This window comes from Aulonocara sp. 'chitande type north' Nkhata Bay, linkage group LG7, assembly GCF_057382095.1.
Source record: "Aulonocara sp. 'chitande type north' Nkhata Bay isolate Kocher_YH1m ecotype deep benthic linkage group LG7, A_spYH_male_GT1.1, whole genome shotgun sequence".
Taxonomy (NCBI): Eukaryota; Metazoa; Chordata; class Actinopteri; order Cichliformes; family Cichlidae; genus Aulonocara; species Aulonocara sp. 'chitande type north' Nkhata Bay.
In genome coordinates, this window is record NC_141350.1 from 18,294,247 (window position 1) to 18,322,242 (window position 27,996).

Genomic DNA, 27,996 nt, shown 5'->3' on the forward strand with positions numbered 1-27,996 from the left:
CGGAGAGATTTCGCAGGTCTTTCCTCCCCACTGCTGTCAGACTCCATAATAAAGACTTTAACTGATCAAGCACACACATCCATACATATGCAATAATACTAAGTGCAATAATCCTTTCTGTCATCGTTGTATTTTTACTCAGTTGTATATAGTATTTGTATTTGTATTCTATTTTTATCTTATTGTATATTTATTTTATTTTATTCTACTGTATATAGTATTTTATTTTATTCTATTCTGTACAGTTGTGTACTGTATTTATTCTTATTGTATTCTAATTTTTGCCTCATAACTTTTGCACTGTCCACTTCCTGCTGTGACAAAACAAATTTCCCACGTGTGGGACTAATAAAGGTTATCTTATCTTATCTTATCTTAGTGCATGCTCGGTGTGAAGTCTCATTTTTTTCATTCACCTTTTATCTGCAGGTGCATGTGGCCTCTTGGTGAAGAGGTGGAAGAACTCTGGTGTGGATTGCCTACCAGCCAGGAAACCAGTGGCTCTTTTCGTGGCTTCCTGCTTTCAGAGGTCACAGTCACACCTTAAAACTTGCAGTGATGATTATTTTCATGATAGAATAAAATACAATACAATAGCCTTTTATCAGTTTTTCTGAAAACAGGCTTTGTTTTTCTTTCTTTTTCATTTTTACAACTTCTGCTTCTTCTTCCTGATAAAGAACTCAATTAATAGAATAGAACGGAACAGAATACCCAAACCTGGCTCAAGACTTGGCAGTTGGTCTTGTAATCGGAAGGTTGCCGGTTCGAGGCCCAGCTTGGACAGTCGTTGTGACCTTGGGCAAGACCCTTCGTCTACTGGTGATGGCCAGAGGGGCCGATGGCGCGATATGGCAGCCTCGCTTCTGTCAGTCTGCCCCAGGGCAGCTGTGGCTACAACTGTAGCTTGCCTCCACCAGTGTGTGAATGTGAGAGTGTATGAATAGTGGAATTGTACAGCGCTTTAAGGTTCTTGAAAAGCGCTATATAAATGCAATCCATTATTGTCATTGTACATGTAAATGAAATTACGGAATTAAATAATGATTTCAGCTCTATAAATTTAGAAGTAGTATTTTTCAGCATTGATTTTTTTGTTACTACAAATACAACAGTACAAATCCTTCTACTACACCTCTTCCAGAAGCTGAACTTAGAGCTTCTTTGAAAACAAAGGAGAAAGTGCAAGTGTTTGAATGTAAAAGTAAAAGCACTAGCAGCAAACCTCTGTAAAATGTGTTTAGCTCTTATTAGTATCATTGCTTTAAATCATTTTTTTTGCAATTACTCTGATATATACACTATTGTTGAATCCCAGGATACTATTGGTGAGATGTTTTCATATTCATAATGGAAATAATAATGAAAAATAATAGTGACATTAAGTTAATGTGCTACCTTGCTGCACTTGTCCCTCTTATCTAGTAAAAACAGAGCTTCCTTCCTCTGACCTTTTTTTTTTTTTTTAGAAATATCTTTGCTGGTATAAAAAAGTCAAAATATATCTTGTATTTCACATTTTCACATGTGTTCATATGAGCATGGATGAAACGGGACATTTTCTTACACAGGGAACTAAAGGGGACCAGGCTTTGGGCAAGCACAGCAGCAGTACTCATATGCACACACCATTTTAAAATAAGACAATTACTTAGTCTCTTAGAAAAGTCAAAATACAAAAGTTTAGAATTGCCAATTAACCTAAAACCAAGCCTTTGGACTGTCAGGGGAAGCCAGAGTATTGTGTAAGAATTCAAACAAGCACAGGGACAACATGCAAGCTTCACACAGACAAGCCAACACAAAGAAACAGACATTCATAGCACCAGGCACCAGCCACTGAAAAGAGTCAAGAGAGTCCTGGGTTTGAATCAACCAGCTGGCTGGCGCCCTTCTGTGTGGAAAATTCACGGTCTCCCTGTGCTGCTTGTGTTTTCTCGAGGTACTCCAGCTTTGTCTCTCATACAAAACACATTCATGTTCGGCTGACTGGCAATTCTAAATTGACTGTAGGTGTGAATATAAGTGTGAATGGTTGTCTGTGTAAATGTCGTAGCCCTGGTGACCTGACTAGAGGAAAACTCACCTCTCACTCGGACTCTACTGGTGGGTTTTCAGCCTATCCCCACCCCCACCCCTGTGGCTTTCTTCATTTCTTGTTTATATGTGTTCTTTGGTGATTACATATAAGTCTGTTTTTTCAGTGTTTGAAAACAGACAAAAACATTCTGTACAAGGTAATAGATCTTAAAAGAACCTCACATTGGGACTCTGGACAAGGAAAACTGAAAACACTGTGGGTTTATTCCCATGGCTTATGTGATGCTAAAAGTCTATCCAGTTTACCACTTTCTGCCCAGCAGCGTGATTAATGTGTGAGACCTGTCCCAACATTCACAACACAGAAGGCAATCATATCCACAGCTTACCATGCTATTTCTTTTACAGTTTAAGGGTTAGTACTTAAGTTTCTTATTGCTTGTGTTTCTTAAAGGTGATATTTGGCTATTGAAGAAGCAGGTGTGCTTTCAGTTTCAATTTCTAGAAGACTGCATGCGATTTGTATTTTCACCAACATGCTGTTTTCTGTGCTAAATATACCTTTGGCTGTAGTGGCAAAGGAGCTTAAATTCTACTGCATTGGAGTCCAAAATAACTTTGGCTTATCCAGATGTGGCTTTGCATACTATTTTTATTTTCATCAACACTGCACACTGGTAGAGTGCATCGCTAATCCTGCGTAACATTTGAAGATTTTCTGTTTCTTTTCACTTATTAAAAACTAAAGGATTCTGTAATACATAGAGTGCCTAAAGTTTTATATGTGAATTCATAGACTATACTATGCTGACAAGGGACACATTTCTACACAAGTTTATGTTAAATGAAAAAGCCAAGAAGAAAGGGTATAAGGATACTCTTTCGTATGTGTATTGGTCTTGGTATGTTGAGATGCCAGAAACCCACGAAGAAGAGCATCATATATATGCATATTCATGCTAACAGTTCTGGTTTATTTATGGGATATTTTAATGATATTCTATTATTGGGTATTTAAATTAAAGGGATAATAAAATAATAATGAATGCTTTACTCCACTATATGTGTATGGTATCTGCTTTTATAATGTAATAAGTTCCAAGAAATAAAGTCAACTTGTTTTCTGGTTTAAATTCAGCTATTTTCTTCAAGAAAAGAAAAAATAAAGCACTGATTGTATTTAATTATGGCTTAAGATGAATATTAATATAAAGATCAATATTCATTCATCTTTCATTTTTTTACATTTTATTCAGTTTTTCCACATCTCTGATCTGTCATACCAAGCCACGGGCTTCCTGCCTCTGGTCTCCTCTTTAAATAAATAAATGAGCCCCATGGCAGCAAATTCCCTTCTCAGCTTTGCATCAAGTATGACACACAGTAGCACAGGAAGTGATTTGAACCCCCCCCCCCCCTTTTTTTTTTCTTTTTACAAAATAAACAGATTCTAGTGTGGCTGATGAAACCTGTGCTCTGTTACTAGTACATTTATGTGAAACAAAATAATTTACCAATGGTATTAAGCAAATTGTTTACTGAGCTCTGGTCCACTGATTGAGATGGGCTCATCTTCAACCATTCAAATCAAATCAAATCAAATCACTTTTATTGTCACATCACATGTGCAGGCACATTCTTCGATGTGATGTAGATTTCAGAACATATAAATGAGTGTAAGTGTCTGATTTGCCATTATTGTGACCAGAGATGGGCAGTAACGCATTACTGTAATCTGATTACTTTTTTCAAGTAACGAGTAAAGTAAGGGATTACTATTGCAAAAACGGTAATTAGATTACTGTTACTTTCCCGTAGGAACGCTGCGTTACTGCGTTACTAAAACCGTGATTTTTTGGAGAATGTCTCACCACAGTGACATAGACAGTGACGTAAGCGAGTGCGCCGTTAGTGACAACAGCTGTGTGCAGATCAACAATGGATCACATATCAATTGTGGGAGAGAGTATGAGCGTGCAGCGTTTAAAGCATGGAAGTACTGACCTTACTTTGAGTTTGATTCCATAAAAAGTGACAAAAACATTAGCGTCCACCGTGCGTGGGAAGAAAACTTCTTTTTACAGCGAAAAAACCCCTAAACTTCCAAGCAAGCACCGAGTGTGCAACGACGTAATGGGAAACTCACAGAGAAACTCGCGGATTCTTCAACTGACCGCGGCACACCTGCACCAGGGTAAACCTCCGCCTACCGCAGTCCTGCTTTACAGATGAAAATAGAGCAACAGGACCACTGAGTCTTTGACTTTATTTATTTTCTGCTGTGTTTTACTTGCATCTATTTGAAAGACTGAGTGTAAACACAAAAAATATGTTATTTTATGCGCTGGAACGTGCAGAAAATAGGTTTAAATGTTAAACTAATTTATTCAAGTCAGAGAATGTTGCATATAATTACATTTTTGCTTGATGCATAAAGTTAAAAGATTAAAACTGATAAAACAAGTTAAAAAAATAGACTTTTCCATTTGATTACATTTTGTATGATGGATTATGCAGAAAAAGTAGAATTGGGCTGAAAGATCTATCGCTTTATCACCTCTTCAGGTTGTAAATCGTGTTTTTTAAAAGTAACTAAGTAATTAATTACTTTTGAAAATAAGTAATCAGTAAAGTAACGGGATTACTTTTTGAGGAAGTAATCAGTAATTAGTTACTGATTACTTTTTTCAAGTAACTTGACCAACACTGATTGTGACTAAACAAATGAATGATCACTGGCAAATTGCACCTCGTTCCAGTGTCCAGGTAGGATAGACTATTCCCCTGATATGATGAGTTTAGATAATGTGGATAATTTTATTGGATATTCTGGTTGAAGATGAAAGACCGTTGACACTCAACTCTTCAACATAAACCAGGACGATTACAGTCACTGTGGAAGTTTGTTTCTGGCACTGAAAAAAAAGCTGGGATCTCAAAGTTTTGAATTAATAATTCAAAATTTAGAGGAAATAACTCCAAATTTCGAGTTAGGTATCCCAAAGTTTTGAGTTAATAAGTTAAAGATTTGCGTTATTATCGAGTTATGGGTGACAGTTTTTTTTCCAGAAGCGGAAAAAATCTTCCTCAGAAAAATCCTCATAGAAATCTGGTAGTTTCTAATGATGTTTAATGGGTTAAGTTCAAGTAACTTGAAAAATAAAGGAAAACAACATCTAATCCGTTAATATTAGAGGTTCGTCCTTGGCCTGTTGTGATACATATATTGGTATACTTATAGATTCCTCAAGTCTTACTTGTGTTATGGATGTCGCTATCATTTTATTTTGAAACACGTGAGCGGAAGTCGTGTATTTGTATTGGCTCTGACTTTGGCGCTAGTGAATCAACGTGTTGGCTACATTGCGTTGCACTGATGCTGCGCTTGCTGTGTGGATTCAGCCTCCTCCATCCTTGCTACAGCGGCGGTAGAAGCGTCCTACTTACTACCCAGAAACCGCACCTCACGGCGTGGACTCAGTGACGAAGCACCGGCCGCTTAATAGCCGCCCCGCCCGGCGTATGGACAGTCCGGCACAATGACAGAGGATTTGTGGGTGCCTCTGTCGTATACCAACAACAACAGGTCGCATGGATAATCCCACTTCAGCCCTGTCGTATCATCTCCTGTTTAGGATGATTAGAGCGCCGCTGCCGGCTTGATGTGGCCGGAGAGCAGAGCGGGAGCGGGGCTTCTCGTCCTGGACATCGACTGAGAGATAAAACGGCGTGGAGCAGGTGTGTAAAATCGTGTTGACTTTACCCACTGCACATGCACAAATGAGAAAAAGCGACGTGCATGCAGGTAACTTGCACGGATTTTGGCTGTCCCACATCTCACTCGGTGTACCCTACATTCAGATAAGAAGGAACCAAAATGGTCAAGCTTGTTGTGATATCTCATAATTATATAAGGTCAGTGATGTGACATTTGGCGTCGTTAGAAGGGAGATTGGTGCGATCACGCACTAATGCCCTGAACACGATAGTCCATTCAGAAATTGCCAGAAGTGCCTCAAATAGAGAGGCCATTTGGAGTATTTCCTGCAGCACTTAGACTGCTCTGCTCTGATCAGTGCAAATCTAATCTTTATGCTTTAGAGGGAGATCAGGTCCCGAAACATCAGTTGATCTCTTCATTACTCATCGTGGTTATCTAGGGTATAGCCCACCCACCCACCTTCAGATAAACTTATCCCGGCCCAGTTTGTTCTTTTTTGCGTGCTAAGTCCCACTTAACTCATGTTTTGGGACTCTCTGGTCACAAGTTGCTAGCCACAGAATGGGAGCAGGTCCCTGGTCACACTAAAAGTCTGCCTTCTCCTCCTGCTCGTCTTCCTCTAAATGCTTGCAGTTTGATAAAGAAAGCAAACTAAATCTGCATTTTACCTCATCAGCCTACTATCACCCAAGGTGGCAGCATCATGACAAGACAAACATGATGCTGGTGAAATTTAATAGCCAGGTCTATTTTTGAAGCCATTACATAATTCCTTCTTCCCCCTCCATGCCCTGTTTTAGGGAAGGTATGAAAGCAGGCAGAAGTTCAGCCCAGCAAAGTCAGACGGTTCAAAGAGGTAGAGAGCGATGGAGTAAAGAAAGAGTGGAGTTCATGGGTGAATAATGATTAAAAATACAGGAGGGACGGGGTGTCTGCAGGTTACTCATGCACTGCTTGGCTGGTGTTGCCGGGGAAAGCCTCACTGTAATGCTGGAACAGTTTTTTTTAAGAAGAGCGCAGAGCAGACGGGCTGAAAGGAGACGAGCCAGCGATTTATAGCTAATAGATATATAGTACTTCAAGAGTCCACCACTTCCAGGTATGACACGACACGTGATTCACCGGCACAAGAGGACACTTGAGTGGATTGATCGTCCACTTTATGTTATTTTTCTCTCCTTTAAATCGATTACAGGATATAGGCTGTTTGCTAATTTACAGCTGAGTGATAATCTTAGGACTGATTGGAAACTCTGGTTTTGTGTTAAGAAATCTGTGTGCGTTATTGGAGGTGCTGCTCTATCTGAGCCGGGTCTGAATTGAGCATGATCCTAATCCATTATCTTTAGTGATATTCCAACCACTAATCTGTGTCTGAGGGGTGCGTTTGCTCTAATCTGCCTGGCTGGTAATGTAATCTGACTAAAAGAAGCACTTTCTCTCTCTCTCTCTGACTCCCAGGTGTAGTGTGGCTGGAGGGCTTAGCAAGATGGAAATAGATGCCCTTTTTCGCTACTATTTCCAGCACCCGTGGTCCCGTCTCATTGTGGCGTACCTCGTCACCTTTTTTAACTTCCTAATTTTCGCCGAGGACCCCATCTCTCACAGTCAGACAGAGGCCCATATGATTGTGGTGGGGAACTGTTTCTCTTTCCTCTTCAACAAGTACCCAGGCCTCGGGTGGAACATCCTGAAAGTAATTGGCTGGATACTGGCCATTATCACTGGCCTGTTAGCCGGGAAGTTTATATTTCACCGCCAGCTCTTTGGTAAGTCATGCACACAATAATGCAGTGGAATGTGCAGAGTAATGGCTTTTCTGTCTGAGGGAACTCCCCCCACCACCCCCATTGATGTTCTTGTTGTTGCTATTCATCGGGGAGAAGCACGTTTATACTCCTGCTCTGCTTTTTTTTTGTCAATGGGAACGTAATTAAAGAGATTGTTAATTATTTTCTTTGTTGAAATCGCTGCTGATTCATCTTTTCATTGCGGCAACTAGATGTACACTGAAATTCTATATGAGGACTTGCATTCCTTCAACAGATTTGTGACTAGAGGTGTTTAGAAATGTCTCAGTAGAAAAAGTGCAGATGGAAATAATATTAGAAGATTACCTCAGAGACTTAATGTTGGACTCACAAGCACACTCCTGTATTCATGGCAGACACCCAAGCAATAAACAAAATTTCCCTTATTTCTTCCTCTAATTATTCCAAAATATAAAATGAAGAGTGTCTGCTAAAGTTTGTGTATGCAGTGATCTTTTTGTATGTGTTTCTTTATACATTGCTGTGCAATAGTCCTGAGCTTTCTCTCGTTTTAATGTATTTTTGCTGTTGCGGAGCCAGATGTTCTTGTAATGTTTTTTTTAACCTGCTCTTGAGAAATATTTCTCCAGGCTTTCTGAAGGTCTGTGAAAGTTTTTCTTTGGACATTCGTTTGCTTTTTTATTTTAATTTTCAGTCCTCATAGCTGACCACTTTCAAATGCTTTTTGTTGTTGGTTTGTTAAGTGACTTAACAGGATGATTTATAGGTCAGTGTTATGTATTTACACATAACAGACAATTTAGCAACTTCTACATTTTAAACTGTATTTATTATGTGTTTATACTTTTATATTTATTTATTTTAGCTTGATAGGCATACAATTTATGTACCAATAAGGTGATTCCCAAAGAGATACTAGTCGAAAATCTGGTGTTGCATAAGCAAGCATGTTGTGCAATGTGCCCTTAAACATCTACAGTAGATCAACAGTATCTGAAGGCATTGTCCTTAAGAAATATAATAAAGTACCAGCAAAGACTTGGCACAGAACCTGAGTGAAGCATTTCGCTGTTCAGTTGATCCGTCTGCTGTTCACTGAAGCCTCGTCAGAAATGGTCTCAATGGTTGTGAAGACGTCTTTCTTAAGGAAGGGAAACGGGGAGAAAAAGGCTGAGGTGTGCCAGCTACACAAGAACTGAACTGTGAAAAAAGTGGCAATCGGTCTTAAAAAGTGATGAACTTAAAACTTTGAGATTTTAAAGCCTGAAGTATTTGGTTCAAATTGTCATCGATATGCATGGAAAAGATCAAGAGGGAGGTACAACAGTGAGTGTTCAAAGCCATCTGTAAAGCACGGTGGAGGCTCTGTCATGGTCTGGGACTGCATTTAAGCCAGTGGTGTTGGGGACATTGTGAATACAGAAGAGTATGATCTTTTTGGTTCATCTTGCTGATTCATCTGAAAAGCATCTGATTGGTATCAGTTTCGTGTTTCAGGACACCAATGATCTCAAACACACTACCAAAGCAGTAATGTCATACGTGGACAGAAAAAAAAAACACAGTGCGACACCATCAGTCATCGACTGGCTTTCCCACAGCCTGGGCCTCAGCATTATTGACGCAGTATAAGAACAGAACAGAAAGCAGCCAACACCCAAAGAACAGCTTTGACTGATCTTCAAAAATCCTGATGAACTATTCCTAAAGACTACTTAAAGAAATGTCAAGAAAACTTGCTTAAGAGAGCTTACACTGTGTTGAAGAATACAGGTGGTCATATAGTAAAGACTTTCAATCATTTTACAATTTTTCCTTTTCTATATCATAGTTGTATGTATGTTTATATGTTTCAATAAATCACTTCCTCTATTTATCACTTCTCTAGGATAATACTGTACAATGAATTGAGGGGTGGATAGAGACTTTTGCACAGTGCTTTAGCACTTCGCTTTTAACATTCTTGCTAACAAGAGATGGTTGTAGTGAAATAATATTAACTGCAGCATGTCGTATTAACAAAAGTGCAATGAAAGCTTCCCAAAAAATGTTACACCAAACAGAACAATGGTGAGAGTGCGAGAGACTGAAGAAAGAGTAAGAACCTGACAGGAAAGCATCATCATCAGAGCTTTTTAGCTAAGTTTACAGTCAACTAAAATTTATTGTAAACAACCAAAGAGAAGCTGTTGGAGTAATCAGTATGAAATGCTTCCAAACTGCTGGCGTTCAGCTGTTAGCCTCCTCCATGCTGTATTAGCTTTACCAGTAGCAGCTGGTGCACTGCTGTGTGGTATAATAAACAGAGAGCAACATGGAAGTGAATTCAATAGATTAGCTTTATATATATCAGCAAATTGTCACAATATCCGATCCAGCCTTTTGAGTCAGGATAGGACTGATAACTGACCCAAATCAATTTTCTTTTCCCCCCCACAGATGCAGTAGTTGTTCTCAAAATCTGTATTCAGATTTTGATGTGTGATATCAGTAAAGTTCCCCGTTTAATAGAGCTGTTTTACTAGAACAGGGCTGTAGTTTTTCATGCCAGTCAAACTGTCTCAAGTGAAAGACTAAGGGTTTGTCACTGCAAGAAAGTTCAGGTGGTGTCGGCATACGAATGCATTAACACTAATGAAGGCTTTGTTCAAATATGATAGACTATAATAGCAGAACTCTTTATGTTGTTACTTCGAGCTGTGTTTTTCCTGCTGTGACAGGTTGAGAAGCTCTGCAGCGGAACATGTTAGTCAGCTCTCACACCTCTTTGATACATTTCCTCTTCTTTTTCACCAACCTGGCTTTTTTTTCATCTGTTCGTATGACACTTGTATCACTCTGTTGCTCGCTCGGCTTCCTCCTAGTCACTCTCCTTTATAACGGCTGTGACTCCATTGTCATCCTCCCTTCACTTTTATGAACTGCGCAGTGCTTCCAGTTGAACTCACGCGTTTCATTTCCTGCTCACTTCACAAGTCACTTAGTGCCGGATATTATTGGGCACGCTGGTTTATCTTCTTGGATGAACCGTTACCAACTATAATTAGACGGCACAGAGTGGTGGCGGGTGCTCGAAGTGATCATCTTCTCTGAACATAAATAGAAAACTGAGAGTCCATGATGACATGACAGTTTCAGCAAATGCAGAGTCCTTCCTATAAGACGGGAAGTGGAGCAAGTGGGGAGTTATTAGATCTAGTAATAGCAAAATTGTCTCTTCACTTGCAATCACTGAATAAATTGGAGGGTTTTTATACTTAGAGTCTAATGTTTTTTTTTTCTTTCTTTTGGGTCAGGACTCCATTACTAGACTGAGAAAATAAAAAGGTAATTTGATATGATTTAAATAAATGTTTGTCTGAAATAGAACATGTAATATTTATTCATTGCAAAATATAAAATATCATATATAGTATATAATACATATAATAATTGCATTTTTAAAGCCTTAACAAAAGGCCTTAACATGATGCGTAAATTTACATATTTTGGATTTTCTGGGCTCATCTATCATTGGTGGGTATAAATGCCCATATCTAAATAAATGCAAGTTTTGTTATAGGAAGTTGGGTTGCTGCAACTACTTCTTGATCAGCCACAGTGATGTGTTCACGGTGAAAAGATAAAAGAATGGATTTTCATTTGGTTTAAGATGATAAAACTAGCTAGCTTATTGCTCAGAGGTTCTAAATTATAGCTTAGTGTCACTGTGCGCTTGCGTGTATAGACCATCAACAATGTGGCAAATTAAACCCCTTTCAGACGTGTGTACTCACTAGGCTGTGAAATGAACACTGATCACTACAACCTCATACACACTTTCAGTACAACAAGTCTGAACTGCATGGAGTTGCATTAACGAATAGACACCCATCAAGAGTACTGACTAATTGACTCACATAGGCAATGCTTACATGTGTGAGACATGAGACTGTAGAGCACCTACCCAAGAAGTGGCACTTTAGTCCCTACTCTGATCATCACATTAGGGTTAAGATGAAATATTTCTTTCTTTGTTTTGTTTTTTTTTTCACGGTTTCATTTTCATCTTCTGGGGTATTTCTTGTTGTCTATCTCTCTCTCTCTATATATATATCTATTGTACCAGTATCCAGTATCGGTTGACTTGAGGTGTTTTATGTTGTAAGGTAAAGACCCTGCATTATTACATATCACAAACCCTATGAGCAAGCACTTGGTGACAATGGGAAGGAAAAACTCCCTTTTAACAGGAAGAACACTCAGCCAGAACCAGGGGCTGCCATCTGCTGCGATCGGTGACAAAAGACATGCTGTGAGAGAGAGCCAGAGTTTAAAAGTAACTAATGATTAAATGCAACAAAAGGGTCCAGTGTCACCTGATGCAACCCTAACTATAAGCTTTATCAAAAAGGGAAAATTTAAGCCTAATCTTAAAAGTAGAGAGGGCATCTGTCTCTGGAATCCAAACTGGGAGCTGGTCCCACAGTAGAGAGGCCTGATAGCTGAAGAGTCTTCCAGCCATTCACTTCTGTATGCAAAATCTCATTGCTTTTTCTTTCTTGTTTAATTTTTATTAATCTAAATATCAGTACAACAATTTCAATTTCAAAACATTGTAAAAAGGAGGTTTTAAAATTAATTGTAAATGTGTTCTTTAGGTCCATCTGCAGTACTTATATTGTCCACCAGATTAATAAAGGAAAAAATTTAAAGAGTCTATTCATCCTTCTATCTAACCACATGACCAGTTTGGTCGGGATTAGGAATGGAGGATAAAGTAAATTGTCCTGATTTTTGTTCATCTGCTTGGCTGTATTAAGAAAATCCTTGTGAGTTAGGGAAATACCCACTGACTCTCATCACCAGAGAGTGCCTTCACTTTAACAGACTGGCAAAGCCAGCGTGTTACATTTACTGGATGTAACGGAGGTTAAGTGTCAGACTGCTCCCCAAAACAGCAGATTTTAAAATGCGCGCTGCCATTTCATTACAGTCGGGTTAATCAAATTTTATTCATTGTGCATTTGGCACTCCGAAAGCATTTCCAACGTTCATACAAGACTTCAGTCAGAAAATGTTTAGCAGTTCTAACTTCTTCATCGGAACGAAGTTGCTTTTTAAAAAGTAAGTTTTGTGATATTTTGTTCCCAAACTATTACATGTTTATGCTACAGTATTTTCTTGGTCTGTGATTTTAGTTTGTTATTGGACAATTGCTAAGCAGCATGATGGCGTCACAATATGTCCTGCACAATCAGGTGGCTACAGGCAGCATGATGATGGAAAAGAACCTACAGGGGACTCGGGTGTATCTGTTTGCATACAAATAAATCCACTATATAACTATTTTCATAATTCACATAGTGCTCAAACTGGGATTTGTACATCATTTTAAAATCACATTGACACAAAATATTTTTCCAGTTCTGGAGTGTTGTGGAAGCTCCAGACTCTTGGTGTGTTACACCACCAGCATTTTGTCAGTTCCATGATTCATAATGGTAATGTACAGTAGGTGTGCATGTAGTTCAGTCAGTTTTATGTCAGGTTTTACACTAGGGCCCGGTGGATCTGTATCGGGGTCAATGCAATTGCATTAGCTCTAAGGTATGTAGGAGAGGAGTGCAGCTCATTCATAGCCAGGTGCAACTAATGCACTTCAACAAGCTTCTGAACAGATGGTTTGGACTTCTGTGTGCGGGCGTGTGTGTCTGTAAGTGTGAGAGAGCGGCGATATTTTGCAAGCACATGCACGGATGTGTGTTTGTGCGTGTGTCTGAGTGAGGCTGAGAGTTGGAGAGGCGAGATATGCCATGCACAACATTTCAGTGGAGCGGTTATGCAATCACAAACACAGGTAGAGCATAAGAGAAGCACTACAGAAGCAGGCCCACAATAAAATCTATCATCCATTATAAGTCTGCCACACAGGCCCACATGGCCCACTTACTGCTCATCGTGATATCCCCCACTAACATTGTGCAGATATCAGTCTACTATCTCTTCTATCCTCTGATACGTAGGGAGCCAGTGGGAATGCTTCTGGGTAGGAACACAATCCATGCAAAGGTCTGAGCATCTTTAAAAAAAAAAAGCACTTTGGAGTGGCAGACTGAAAGTTTTTTTTGTTTTTTCCTGTATCCACATTTAGAAGAGGGTGTCTTCTTGTTCCCTTGAACCAGAGCTAAAGTTCTGACACTGTTTGCAGTTACATGCCTAACTTTATAGAAATGTGTCTCAGGCCTGGAAGCTGACATCGGTTTTGAAAGGTGACACATCCCCTGCATCATTTATAATTTATCATGGCCTAGAAAATGTTTTGCTGTGAATTGCACCCACAGCCTTCCTCTTTTTGTGCGGTATTTGTCACAATATATATATTATGTCCCCTCTCAGAAACTTACAGTTTTTAATCCAGTTGCTGCATAACACTTTATTTGAACTAGTTTTCATTCGTGTTGCTATACGGGTTAGGCATGGGTGCACTGCAGTGTTTCCACAGTGAATAAACGCTCTTTGATGAGTGACTTGTGTGATTTTTAAGTTGACATTTGAGGCTCAAGGAACAACCTATCCTGCTCCATTCAGCCTCTCAAGGCTATGTTTGCTCTCTAATCAAGTGGGTGCTAGCCAATGACTTCTGGTCATTCAAGGCAAGACTGGCTGTCATTACACATTTGTATGAAATCTTGGGTCATACTGGGTTCTCTGGGTTTCATGTCAATGAGTTCCTAATGAAATAATTGTTAGAGCCAGACCCAGTGTTCCAAGTCTCAGTCACGCAAAGCCACGTAACTATATGGGTATAGCTATTATAAATGCCGATACCGATATATGGCTAAATTGCTAATATTAGCCTGTCAGTCGGGCTCTAATAAGTGTGTTACAGGTGAAATAATGTGAAGAAGGAAGATTGTTTTTAAAAAGTACAGCTAAAATTTAACATTTAGTTTAGGTTAGTATAAATGCAGCCGTCTATTTTGTCAATTTTGACTTTGCAGAAAATGACACTGCCCATCTCTTTAATGCTGCCTCAGTGACCATATTAGCATAAAATATTCACCTATTTCTCTCTGAGGCTTTGTGAATTCCAAAAGGCAAAGTGAAGGGTAATGTTAATTCATGTGGAGCACTGTCCTAACTGGATTAGATCCTACTTTGCATGTTATTACAGATACTTACATTCAATCAAGCTATGACTTCTCTTATCCACCTGAATGAGTCATTTAAGGCTCCAGATATTGTGATTAGCTCTTAAAAAATAGTAAGTAATGTGAGAGTTGTCCTCCTATGGTCACAGACGTGTGTGTGTGTGTGTGTGTGTGTGTGTGTGTGTGTGTGTGTGTGTGTGTGTGTGTGTGTGTGTGTGTGTGTGTGTGTGTGTGTGTGTGTGTGAGAGAGAGAAACTGTGAGATGTGGTGTTGGCTGCTCTGCTGCTGGAGTGCCTCTCATCCCCTTTTCTCTAGTCTTGATGATTGTAGCCTGCAGGATGCCATCTGGGTTCTGTCATGAGTTATTACTGTGGCAAGCAAAGGCTGACATGGCTTATGTACAGCATTATGTGGCCGCAGGTCAAAGTGAACTGAGTCTGTGTAGGAGTCAATGTGTGGGTGGCAGGATAGGAGGCTCTGTGTGTTATATTTATATGTATGTAGCTATGCGATATTTTATTGCCCGTGCATTTGTCTCTTAGATGATGTGCTACAGTCGTGAGCAGGAAGTCTTTCCGAAATAATGAATTGTTGAAGTGAATTTTTGTTGCAGTCAGTTTCCCTGACTTCCCTGTCATTGTAAATTTAGGTGTGAACAAAAATAAATGTGCTACCTTAGGCTCCAGGAAAGGTTAAATGCACACAGGTTTTAAAGCTTGATCACCATCAGCACCTCTCTACGGAATGTTTTTTAGAATCATTGCTTTGGTTCAGTCTCACCATTTTCATGAGAAATTCAGTTAGTGTTTTCCTAGCTCTTGGACATAGCTAAGCGTGTGTCAGCTAAAAACGTAACACAAGTTATTTCCCCAGGATTCTGGCTCTTGCACCTCCTACTACATGACAAGCAGCAGGCGTAGTGGAGAAAAGGAAATCGTATTTGGAAGCGTACCTTTCCTTTATGAGATAATAACATAACCTTTTTGTTGGTTGTGAAGGGAAATTTGCCTTTTATCTTGTGTTGATATACAAACCTCAAAAATTATCTGGAATATCACATGAAACTACAGATCAAGAATTAAAAAATCAAAAACTGACAAGTAATTGAACAGCAGAGGGAGACAAAGACACAAAGAGCAAGCAAACAAAGGAAACCAGCCAAGAGGAAATTGCTTATTTACCTGAAATGTATGACTTCAGAGCCAAGCCATAAATAACAAAACTAGACTTCCACACTGCTTACTGGAACAGGTACAGTGGTACACTGGCCTAGTTGCCAGCTCTCTATGTCTCGGCTCTATTTTCTGCAGTCTCCCAGTGGAGGGAGTTCTTTTGTCACTTTCCCACCTCTGATTTATTATCCATATGCTTAGTTACAGAGGTGCTCAGCTCTGGGGACATTAGTAGCCGTAGCTGCTTCAACAAACACCCCCCACCCCCCCACCCTGCCTCACAGTGTTGCCACAGCTTGGCAAATAAGCAATGTGATGAATGGGTTTGGTCCTGTTCACATGCTCAACTGCAGATAGAGAGGAAACTCAGGGTTTCTGTTCTGTTTTTTTGTTGTTGTTTTTTGTGTTCTGTTTTTTTACTCTTAGATCCCTAAGGGGGCAGGATTGTTCTGAGGTTTGGAATCAAAACAAGATGCAATAGTGCTGCATACTGAAACCTAAAATAGATGAAAGTGCATATGCATTATATGCAAACCCTCACAGTTTACAGTATAATGTGTATGAATAGATGACTTGAATACAGAGCAATGTTTGCAATACAAAGACTGTGCATTGTGTAGTTCAGGTATCAGTATGGATGGTACATTGTTGATGATGATCACATTTTCCATGGTAGCATCCACTTCTCTGCAATACAGTCAAAATATTTGAACAGGTACGGGCACCATAACTAACGAATAACAAGCGTCTAACAGGATTATATTTAATTTACCTGAGCCTTTCTGTTTTGATACAGGCTGAAGTCAGAACCTGAACGTCATATAGGGATTGTTAAAATCTTAAGGGTCGGGTGACATAGAGTGTGTTTGGCAACCACAAGCTGTCAGATCAGCTTTGATGCTCCTCTTTAATAGACTCTGATAGTCAGTGTGGGGTGAACATTTGATAAATAACACAATTCACGTGATTGTCATGCTATGAAAAGCATAGCAGGCTAAACATCCATTCAAAAATGAGTAAAGTTCTGATAAGCAGACATTTAAGGTCTTTGAACTTGACTGGTCTGATGTTTTAAATTAGTAGTGTACTATGCAGTGTGGACTCACAGACACTAATTTGTGCTTTGAGGTGTGAACGTACAGAAAAAAGATTAACGGAGACTGGATTTTTAAGATTGATACCAATATTTGGCCGATGTATATATAATTTTTCTTTTCACGAAACATAAACAGATTTCGGTATTTTTTGTTATGCGCAGTTACAGAGTTCTTACTATCATAATGTAATATGACAATGCAGTTTAAAAATAATCTTGTTTTATTGTCACAGCAAGTCGTGGATTACCTGTTTACACTCTGCCCACCTCTGCTCGGATCAGCTGGTTGTTGTGTTTGTGGCATTCCGTGTTGCCAACAGGGAAGTTGTGGCCAAATTCACCAATGTGGAAAACTTCCACATTGGTGAATTTGTTATGAGTAAAAGACTCACTGCCACCAAAACAAGGAAACTGAAATACTTTGATGTAAAGCAACAAATAAAATCTGCTTAAAGTAAAGGAAAATTGAAAGACTTGGTCGTGGTATAATATCCTTAAGCCAGTGATTTAGACTTGGCACACTAGTAATATTAAGAAATTCTGTGGACACAAAATAGATTGTGCTATTATTTGCCAACGGTCTTGGAGGATGAGGTACTTAAAGAACCTTTTATTCAGGTCTTTGGAAAATAATTTGTCACCTGTATGACTCTCATACATTATATAAGCAAAACTCAAGCTTGTGTTATCAGTGAGTGTGACGTTAGCTGTGCACAGATTTTAATAGGCACAGCTTCAATGCACAAACAAGGATAAGACCACAGAAGATTTATTGATTAATCTGATTTATTTTCATCTTAACCAAATGTTTATGTAATATAGAATAGACAATAATGCAATCTTGCTGTGTTGTTGCATTGATCCCAGATGGTCAGTCACAGCACTATACTTTTTCATTCCTCTTACACAGTAGATTCAGTAGCAGACAGGCCAGGATAATTATACTATTATATCATATCTGCCACTGGCACTGTAGCAACAGGGAAGCTGGATTCTTGCTCTAGCACTTTTGTCCATTTGTGGAGGCGCTTATGGTAAAATGCTGATTGTTTGAACTGGAGATAGTGTGTTGACTATACATTGTTTTTAACACTTAGTGCTACTATACTACAGACCTGGTTGTTATGCTTTGTATCCTCTGGGGGCCATTAGGCCATAATTGCCACTAAGGTTGTTCTATATATTTTTGCCACTGGCTCTAAATGACTGGGTCTGCAAAGGAATGCATAGCGCCAACATTATCCTAGTACCATGCCAGGACCTTATTTGAACCAAGGCAAGTTAAGGTAACTAGCCATAAACTGTCTCCAGCAAATCACTCAATTACCCCAATCCTCCTGCTGGCTCTGCAGCAGAACCTCCTGTATTGGCCTCTTTTCCATGCCAGGAACTTCCTCTGGAATTGTTCACCTGCCAGAATATACAGCACTGGGTCCAGGCAGCTGCTTACACTGCACATGGCTTCAGAAAACTCATAGCAAGCATAGAGTACATTGGTGTTGGAGGGGGTCACCAGGTTAGAAATCCTCATGAATACCATGGTGGTGGCCATAGTGTGGTAGGGCAGAAAGGAGACCACAAAGACGAGTATGGCGGCAGTAAGGAGATGCAGGGGCTTTCCTCTCGCTCGGTTGCTTTGACCTCTTGGGAGACGCCTCAAAACTCGAACCGTCATGGTGTAAAAAGCAAGCATGACAGTGAACGGCAGCAGGAAGCCTATTGTTGTTCTGATAATGATGGCTGTTCTGACATAGTAAAAAGGATCCTGGATCTGGTCCACACACACAGTGACATTTTCTGTGGGCTGAATAGAAAAAGTTAGAAATAAGTCAGGAATGGAGCTAAGGACGACCAGCACCCACACGCAGAAGGAGCACAGTTTGGCTTTACTCGCATTCCACCAACGAAGAGAACTGATCGGGTGCACTGTGCCAACGAAGCGGTCGAAACTGATTAGAGTCAGGAAGAGGATGCTGCCATATATGTTGATGTTGAAGAAGGACTTCTTGAACTGACAGAAGATCTGTATGTTTGTGATGTGGGGCCTCCTCAAGGTAATGTAGAGGGAGAAGGGCAGTGTGAGGATCCACCCCGAGTCACACAGAGTCAGGTTAAGCAGGAAAATGTTGCTGGAGCTTGAGGTTTTCCTAAAGCAGGTGTGGTTGATGAGCACTACTAGGTTTCCCAGCAGTCCCACCGGAACAGTGAAAGCAAAGAGCACCAGCACGATGTAGCAATACCAATAGCTGTCCTCAAAATGGTTGCAGAATTCTGTTGACTGGTTCAGGAACACGAGAAGCTCGTCTGGGATTTAAGGACAGGAAGTTGTTAGTTTTTACTACAGTAGTTTTGAAAGGTTGGCTTAAACTAATGTGAGTGGTCAACATTACCATGAGGATAGTTGGATGTCTAATTTACCGAACGTAGCCTTAGAGCTGCTTTGTCTGTCATATGAATGTTTGGACATTTGAAGAGTAATTTGCTCTATTGCTGAGAAGTTGGTGACAAATTGGAGACAGCTCACACATCTGTTTGATGTGAAACTAGATCCAACCAAAGTCTGATAAGCCTGCATTTGTGTTATAGGAAAAAAGTTGATTAATTAACAAGATACCATATTTTAATTTTGCATTGCAATAGGCTGTTTGGGTCTTACCATGATGCACTCTTCTTTACTTCTTTTCACTCTCTATGTGTTTATAGACGGGGTGCAGATAAGTGGTCCGCAGGTGCGCATGCGCTGTCAAAATAAAAGACGCGCACCAGATAAGAAGTTGCAACGCGCGCTTGCGTACATATAAAAGGCACTGTTTTTGTCCGCTAGAGTGGGATTTTTACGGCATATTCTGCACCACATCTCTGTGCGTTCATCATTGGTTTGAAGCCAGCTCACCTCCTGCAACCACTTTTCCGAGAATACGCGCTTCTTTTGCGGTTCGGACTCCTTCTGACATCTCTTTGGAGGTGGAGGAACACCAAAGTAATTGCTTAAAGGAGCTTCTTCGACATCTTTAAGAGTTCTAAACAAATGTTTGTCCTCCTCCAGAAAATCTTATGTACGCAAACGCGCGTTGCAACTTCTTATCTGGTGCACGTCTTTTATCTTGACAGCGCAGGCGCGCCTGCGGACCACTTATGTGCACACCTGTTTATAGACCACTTTGCATTTAAAAATGAGTTATTATTAATATCCGTCTCTATTCTACAGTGTGTTTTTGCATCAAACTGAATCTCATCTCATGAAATCGCATTTTGTGTGTTCACAAATGTAAAATTGTGGTTTTCCAGGTACAGCAGTGGGGTTCTTGAAATCTTCTTGTAGCCTTTGAAATCGATGTTAATGGTCAAGAAATGGTGTTGCCCCTCTTGCCTCATTCTAGCACTATATTTACACGGACACACTTTAATGTTTTATGTCATTCTTATTCTGTATTTTAAGACTGCATTCAAAATACTGCATTTTTGTATTCAATAGTTTTTTTTCCCCCCCAAGTCAGATGTTTTCATTTGTTTCACTGACTCTGCTGAGTACTTAAAGTAAGATGTTTCCCCACTCTCTCTCAGGGCTCTCTGTATTTACACTACTGTCTCTATAAACTCTGAGCATCACCAGTGTGTCCAGGAAGTGAGTGCTTGATTGTCTGCTGTGAGCAATGAAACCTGAGGGGACTGTTGATCTGTTCCCTCCACCATGTCGGCCGATGTTTGCACTTAATCAGAGATCAAACATTCATTTTGCTCAGGTGAGCAGACCTTTAATAATTCACATCTTAGCACCCTCTGAAAGGGAGAACAGAAAAATGTCTGCTTTGGTTATTTAAAATGCGTAAATGACAGTGAAACATTCGTCACACTGGTATACTGTACATGTAAGTAATAAATTGTTTCCACAGCAGGAAGCTTTGCATGTTTAATTTGAAAAACCAAAAAAAAAAGAATTTGTTTCTCCTTCCAGAATCAAACTGGGAATCTTCTTTTGCTCCTGAGTGCTTGGATTAAATTGCAGGGCACTATATAAGTACTGCTCCATTTACCATTTACTAATTATGTCAACAACTACTTTTCACTCAGAAGCTTAATGTTAAGTTTTATAGGTTCATTTACAATAAACTAACTAATGAAAGTATTTGAAGTTGAGATTTGATCTTACCTTCTTTACTTGGTGCAGTACTGTCCCTTTTTAAGAGCTGTGTCATGATGGAGGGATCACATCTCAAGCTGGCTTCAATGCTTCACCACCAATTGTTTGTTTCCCATGTGACTGGAGCTATCGGTGCGCTGCTGCTTTATCTGTGCTGTGTGTGTGTGTCTGTGTATCTGTACATCCGCACAACACAACAAAAAGAGGATTAAACAGAAGTACTGTTTAAATATCAGGCGTAATTGCTTGTCCACGTGTGCCAGTGGATGATTGATTGCTGACTTCTGTTAGTGTTTACTGTCTGTGTGACCTGTGAGTGGATTATGATTTTGTAACCCGAGCACTTCCCCGAAATATCAAATAGAGGTGGAGACTGGAGACCATAAAGACAGAGAGGACCCTGCAGACACAGATTTAGCATTTAATAGAAATGACTTAGGAAGGAAACTGTCAGATGATGGCTAATAGTAGATGATGCCGCCTATTTGTAATGAAAAATAAAGCACAAAATACTGGTGTAATGTTTTATGTCCCAAAGATTCTGCCATATTTTACGCTTTATTAAATATACCTTGGTAAACGTGCTATGAAGACGGTTATGTGCAGTGTCAAATCGTCGCCAGTAGATGGAGACAGAGCTGCATCATTGATTTAGATAGAAACGACTTGAGGGAATTTGGGCACTTTAGTAACAGTTTCAGAAGAACGACACTATAAACGTAACGGGGATCAGAATGTAATGTCTGTGTGTTTGCACTGTGATTTACAGACATGCAAAGTGTCCCCGTTTCTCTCTGTCTATCTTTTTTTCTTTAGTTAATTTTGTGTTTATGTGTGTGGCTTTCTTGTCAATGTGTGGTGTTGTTGTTGTTGTCGTCCCCAGCCGGGCCGAGCCTTGCAGTAGACATTGCTCATGAATCACGCCTTATCGGGATCCTCCACAGTGGGGAGTTGCAGTAACTCAAAAGGCTTGGCTGAATAGCCTTGAATCACCCCCGAGTTCAATCCTGCCCATACAGGCAATGAGAGGACCCCGTGTTCGATGGCTCAGCGCGCTGCTTTAAAAGTCAGATGTGCCGATGCGCACTGTGCATCTACATCTAAGCGAGGACTCAGTGGCACCGGAGGCAATTAAGTTCACCCATGCAAGTCAATTCAATTATGCAACTGTGATGAGCCCTGAAATACCACAGACAAAAAGACGTATGGTGTGGCCTCACACCAGGCCACTTTGCTTTTGCTTCAACCGCTCCCTCACACCCCTCAAAAATTGAGGAGGAATAATGTTATCAGGAGAACTTTCAGCTTTCTATTCTCTGCAGTACTTGCAATCAATAATCAAAGCTTTCACTAATCCAGCAAGATAATTTTATTATATATATATATATATATATATATATATATATATATATGTATATATATATATATATATATATATATATATATATATATATATATATATCTCAAATTCATTTTCTGCAGGATTTTCATTCATTATAACCTCACTCTTTTTTCTTTCTCTCCTTATCTCAGCGCCCCTTCCACTCCTTTGGAATGTCAACCTCTTGGGGTTTTTTTTATACGCACAGTAGAAAAAACTGACAGTGAGCAAGCAGAGATCGAACAGCATGTAAAACTATTCAAGAGTAAACCAGCCAGGCTGTAATGGGAAAATAAATGGAGCATTCTGCTTTGCTGTCTCTCTCTGGCTGTGTTTGTGTGTGCGCGCTTGTGAACACAAACACAATGAGCTCTTCGGGGAGCTGTAACTCAAAGGGACGCTGACTGAGCTCGAGGAGAGGAAAACAAAGAGTTGTTCCTGGGAAGATGGCCGCTTCTGGCACTGGATCACAGCTCACAGAGATGAAGCAGTGTGTGTGTGTGTGTGTGTGTGTGTGTGTGTGTGTGTGTGTGTGTGTGTGTGTGTGTGTGTGCACATACTGTTATAAACAGTGGAAATGGACTACTATAGCCAAGCTTACTCATCCAGGATTCCTTAATTAAGACTCAGCAGAGTTACCTTGAAGCAGCTGATGGTTGGGGACACTGACTGTCAGATGCTTTGAAGTTTTCTTGGAATTGCTGTTTAATTTAAAGGGGCACTTCACAATTTTTTAAATATTTAATTCAGCTTCCTCGTGATGGCAGCTGCTACTTAGTTTGGTTGTATAAGAGCTCCTGCAACTTTGGGTGGAGCTCAGAAAGTTAATCAGATGACGGTCTAGTAATGTCATCGGTATGTCACAACTTGGCTCCCTGTAAAAGATGGACACAGCTGCTGTGACGCCACCCATTGGTTTCTGAAGTCCCATTTTTTTAATCCAGGAAGCGTGTCCTATCGCCATCTAGGTTGCAAAAAAGATCTATGTGATGGGATGTGAGCAGGTCTGACATTGAAAACCTCAATCGTTGGTTTGTGGCTTGTGACTTGCTAATGACAATCACAAGTTGTTAGCTTTTAGAGGATGGTTTCACACCAGTGATAATCCTCCACTTTGAAACATAGCAGGGACAGATTTATAAAATAGACTTAATTTTTTATTCAGCGTAACCCAAAAACTAGTGACTGAGCACTGAACTCATTATAAAAGTGTTTACAGAGTTCAAGTCAGAAAGCTGTTTCCTCAGAGGCTTGTATAGGACTGCAAGTCTTTTTGCAACCACAGGTATCGCCATCTAGTGGCCTGCAGATGAAGTGCAGATGTAAGGCACTTTTGCATTGACCTGAAAGCTGGATCCATGTTTTATATGCCTGTGGTCTAACTGTTTGTAACAGAAAATCAATGTTCAGTCAGTGTGCTAAACTGTGTTTTGTTTAGTTTTTTTTTTTTAATAAAGACATTCTTCACGGATCTCTCACATCACCTGCATCGTAATACAGTTATTTGTTAACTGGGTTTATTTTACTTGCATTGTAAGTGAAAGGGACAGAAGTAACAGGATATGTTTACTTTTCTGTCAAATAAGGCAACACACACTGATGTATTTGACTTTGTGGGGATTAATTGTGTTTTCGTGCTCAGTCACCGCCCCCCCCTCTCCAACCTGTCCATTCTGAGCCAGGAAAAAGCCCTTAATGAGCACATTTCAGTTGGAATTGATTATTGAAAATCAGATTTTCAATACTGCTAATTGCAATGGCATGGAGGTATGTCCTCTCTATTAGCTAATATTTATATGGATATTTCAAGCAGAGCTGCCAAAAACAAAATTGCTTGCATTTTCCTAGCACTTTTATCCAAAGTGGTTTGTAATTGGCCTCTCACTCATCTATTCCATTCTCACTCAGACGCTAAAGGCAGCAAGCCACCTTGTAAGGTGTCGTTCTCCAAGGACACTTCAAGCCATCAGCGCTGCGATTAGAAGATGACACGCTCTCCCGAGCTAGCCTGCTAATACCTTCGTTGAGATCGTCAAGAGTCAAACAAAATGATCCTTTTCATGAATTTCTTCTGTGATTATTCCGATTTTATAAATCTGCAATGTAAAATCTTTTGGGAATCTCCTAGTATATTTAAGTGTCATCTATTTAGTTAAAGAGTCGATTTGACCCAGGTGGTAGGAAGAAGCACACTAAATGTGCAAAACAGATTGCTTCTGTTGTGTGAGCACTTTTGGGTTGTAGTTCGAGGACTTTGACAGGTGTTGTGCAGTTAAGTTATGCGTGTCTTTGCTTCACAATTGCTATTTTCCCATCATCTTACTTACAAAATAAATGCCTTTTCATCCCACTCTAACCACCAAGTGTGACTTTAAGGTGTAAATATATTAAACAGGAGTCATATTACAAAAGCCAAAATAGCTGTAGTTTTACTAGTGTACAAAATAACCTTCAGAGTTGTGTTGAGTCCTGCCACCAGCTTTCTTTGATTATGTGTTCTGTGCAGAAGGCTGCGTATCTGAATCAATCTTATACTCTGCCAGAAAGGTATTTTACCATAATTTGATTCAAAGCCAGGACTGTATTTAAAACAAAACACCACGGGTCACAAATGTCTGAATAATTTCTCTAAACTGTAAGCGTCATGAAACACAAGCAGACATCCATCGCTGGCATCATCAGCAGATATAACGACATCCTGAAACCGGGCAGGAAAAGGCCCTTACTTCAGGGCGCTAGAAGTGACGCCTCTAACTGGTCTTTAATCTTAATTCCACTGTGTAAAGGGCACGTGTCTGGCTGTGGAGGACATTATTGATCTCCGACTAATTAATTTACTTTTATCCCCATTTTCGCGGCCATACGTGTTAGCGGGTTGACATGCTGTTTGAAGCGCCACTGACGGCAGTGTCCTTGTCGTGCTCCCTTTAGGTCGATACCTGCGCCTGAAAATGTTCCGCGAGGATCATGGCTCCTGGATGACCATGTTCTTCAGCACCATCCTCTTCCTCTTCATCTTCTCACACATCTACAACCTTTTCCTGCTGATGGCTGGGAGCATGAAGTAAGACGTTCAATCTCTCTCTTTCTCTCTCTCTGCTCCTTCCTACCCCCACCCTCCTTACCTCCTCATTCTGTGCTTCCCATTTGTTAGGGCCATTGTATGCTCCCCTTTGGCTGCTGTAATTGATCTAAATGTCTTGCCTGAATAGAGACTCGATACCGGTCTGATTAATCAGCCCTGACTTTAAATCTCAGGTGAGGGCAGACAAAGTGGAGGGTGGTTAATCCTGAAAGATCACCTTTAGCACCTGCACTTATTCTCCCACGATCTTGACTTTTATTTATTTATTTTTTTAATGTGTTCTTGACATCTCTCTGGCTTAAAACCAAAATGTTGTTTGTTTGTTTTTGTTTTTTTTCCCCGTGTCACTCAGTCTGGGGTCTCGTGTTTTTAGCTACTGCTGCACCAGCTTTCCTGCTGAGAAACCATAGCAGAGCTCCCACACCCACACATCAAGCCCGTGACAGAAATCAGTTTATTGCATTTGCAATGTGGCCATCTAGATGAAGGAAAACACGCCCTTGAAGCGGGCCAGCCAGCCAGACACGAGGTCGCAGCAAGGTGATTTACCATTTTATCTGTTTGGCCTGTTAAAAGAAAGAAAGAAAGTGTGGCAGCTGTCTTTTCAGGTACAAGCTGTCACGAAGGGAAGGCCAGGGCTGTTGTGTGTCTATACAGCACTGCTTTTCCATATTAACAAGGAGCTTGAGCTATCCATGAGGTGCAGGCAGATGAAGGCTATTAGCTATAGGCAAGGTGTGGTGTTTTTCTATGGCCAGAGGGATGAGTTTGTATAATCGGCCCATCTGTCACGCCGGCCGGCACTGTGGCACCGGCATCCATCTTGTTCTGTGTCTCGCTGGCCGAGAGACGGGAAGTGGACGGCCTAGCAAAAGGGCCAGAGGAGGTCTGGGAAGGGGGGTCTGCTGAGATGTCGAATGCTGCTTGCTCAGGGAAAAGTTCCCCTCGCAGTTCTGCCGAGTCCATCTGTCACAGAGATGACCCTTATTTTAACATTTCAGTCTTGAATCATAGAGGAGGGGGGGGGGCTTTAGTTTTTTACTCTGTCACTGCATTTTAGAACAGTGTTAAAATGACATCTGGATAATAGTGATGGGGGAGAAATAATGACATGTTCAGACGCTTCCAGAGGCGTAACTTATCATTTACATTTAACATGTGCAAGTTACACAATCTGTTCATGCATCAAATTCATCAGTTGTCTACGTATGAAAAATAAATAGATAAGTAAAAATGGCAGCTGTAACGGCCAATTAAGCAATTACACTAAAACCCATCCCTGTTTGCTTTGGATGTGTGGAGAGTTACAGCAGTTAGTGGGGGGCTGTAAAGCTCTACTGGTGAAGACAGATGGTGCTGTTGTAAAGCGAGTTAGGCCGCCGCTGCCAAGACACCTGCTCAGTTTTTTTTTTTCTCCTTTCATTTTTTATTTATTAATTTATTTATTTTCTGCACTTGCTCCCACCCGCCCCCCTCCTGTCCCTCTATCCCTCGCTTGTTTTCTTTCGGCTCCAACAGTGTGTCCACCAAGGACCCGGGCCCTGCCAAAAACCATTAGTGTTCACATCTCTGTTCAAGACCGACATGTAAGAGCAATGTTCACACTCCGCCAGGACGCTCCCTCAGAAAACCGGGCTCTGGGCTGTAATAGCAATGTATGCAGCAACGTGAGCGAAAAAAAGGTGACGGAGGGAGGGAGGGAAGAAGCGTGGCGGGCAGTGGGAGAAGTGCTTCAGCCCTGATGATGCAGTGAAACTTAAGTCTTTTGATCTGCGTCCAAAACCCTATTTGCATCGCCTCCTTTCACTCCTCAAAGCGCTTCCCTCCTCCTGCAGCGAGACCGTTGGAGTTTTTTCTCTCTTGCCACAGCCCAGAGGAAAAGTACAATATCCCTTTGTGGCTGCAGCTGCCCCTCCTGTGAGGACGAACGCTGCTTTACCTTATTTATTTATACTGAAAGAAGCAGCTCCTGTGAGGGATCATTACCTCTATGAGCAGGCACGGGGTTTTCCAGCTTTGACATCTTGCCATGTTGCTGCACTGCAGGGGATGCTTTTCTGGTGGCCAGACAGGGGTTTGGCCCGCACTCACACACGCACACACACCCCATATTGTTCACGTCTTGCACCTCGCTCAAGTTAGTAGGGGTGTGTGTGTGCGCGTTGAATTGGGTGTCTGAGTATGTGCGTGTATGTGTGGAGGGGTGTTGGCTCGCTGACCTGATGCTGTATGCTGGCCATGCCCTGCGCTCATTAATATGCTTTAATTTTCTTTGACCTTTCAGTTGGTCTTGAGCTTGATTTAATTAAATCCAGTTACAAATCTGCAAGGAAAAAATAAATAAATAAAAAGATAAACTGTGCCATCAGGATGCCAAACCTTCACTGATAAGAGATGGCATATCATATTTTCTTTTTCTTTTTTTTTTGGATGACAAGTATTTAGCCATGATTAG

General features: G+C 40.5%; 2 protein-coding genes across 3 annotated transcripts in view; one reads left to right on the forward strand and one right to left on the reverse strand.

The window, feature by feature from the left end:
• The first annotated feature begins 5,386 nt into the window (after window positions 1-5,386).
• The window catches only part of tmem117 (transmembrane protein 117), a 46,813-nt gene continuing 24,203 nt past the window's right edge, over window positions 5,387-27,996 (forward strand). Inside the window, exons 1-3 of one of the 2 annotated variants that reach the window (XM_086299204.1) lie at window positions 5,387-5,778; window positions 7,223-7,530; window positions 25,388-25,520. In XM_086299204.1, coding sequence (XP_086155330.1) covers window positions 7,251-7,530; window positions 25,388-25,520 — 413 coding nt within the window. In that variant the 5' untranslated portion in view covers window positions 5,387-5,778; window positions 7,223-7,250. Of the gene's footprint in view, window positions 5,779-6,633; window positions 6,861-7,222; window positions 7,531-25,387; window positions 25,521-27,996 lie in introns of those variants that run through there. The other variant, XM_086299205.1, reaches the window with a different exon arrangement.
• On the reverse strand, window positions 17,781-19,888 carry LOC147324976 (P2Y purinoceptor 1-like). Its single transcript, XM_086302393.1, has 2 exons — window positions 19,828-19,888; window positions 17,781-19,238 (listed from the first exon to the last, which is right to left on the reverse strand). The coding sequence occupies exons 1-2, from the start codon at window positions 19,886-19,888 to the stop codon at window positions 18,250-18,252; spliced, it is 1,050 nt and encodes a 349-aa protein (XP_086158519.1). The 3' UTR covers window positions 17,781-18,249.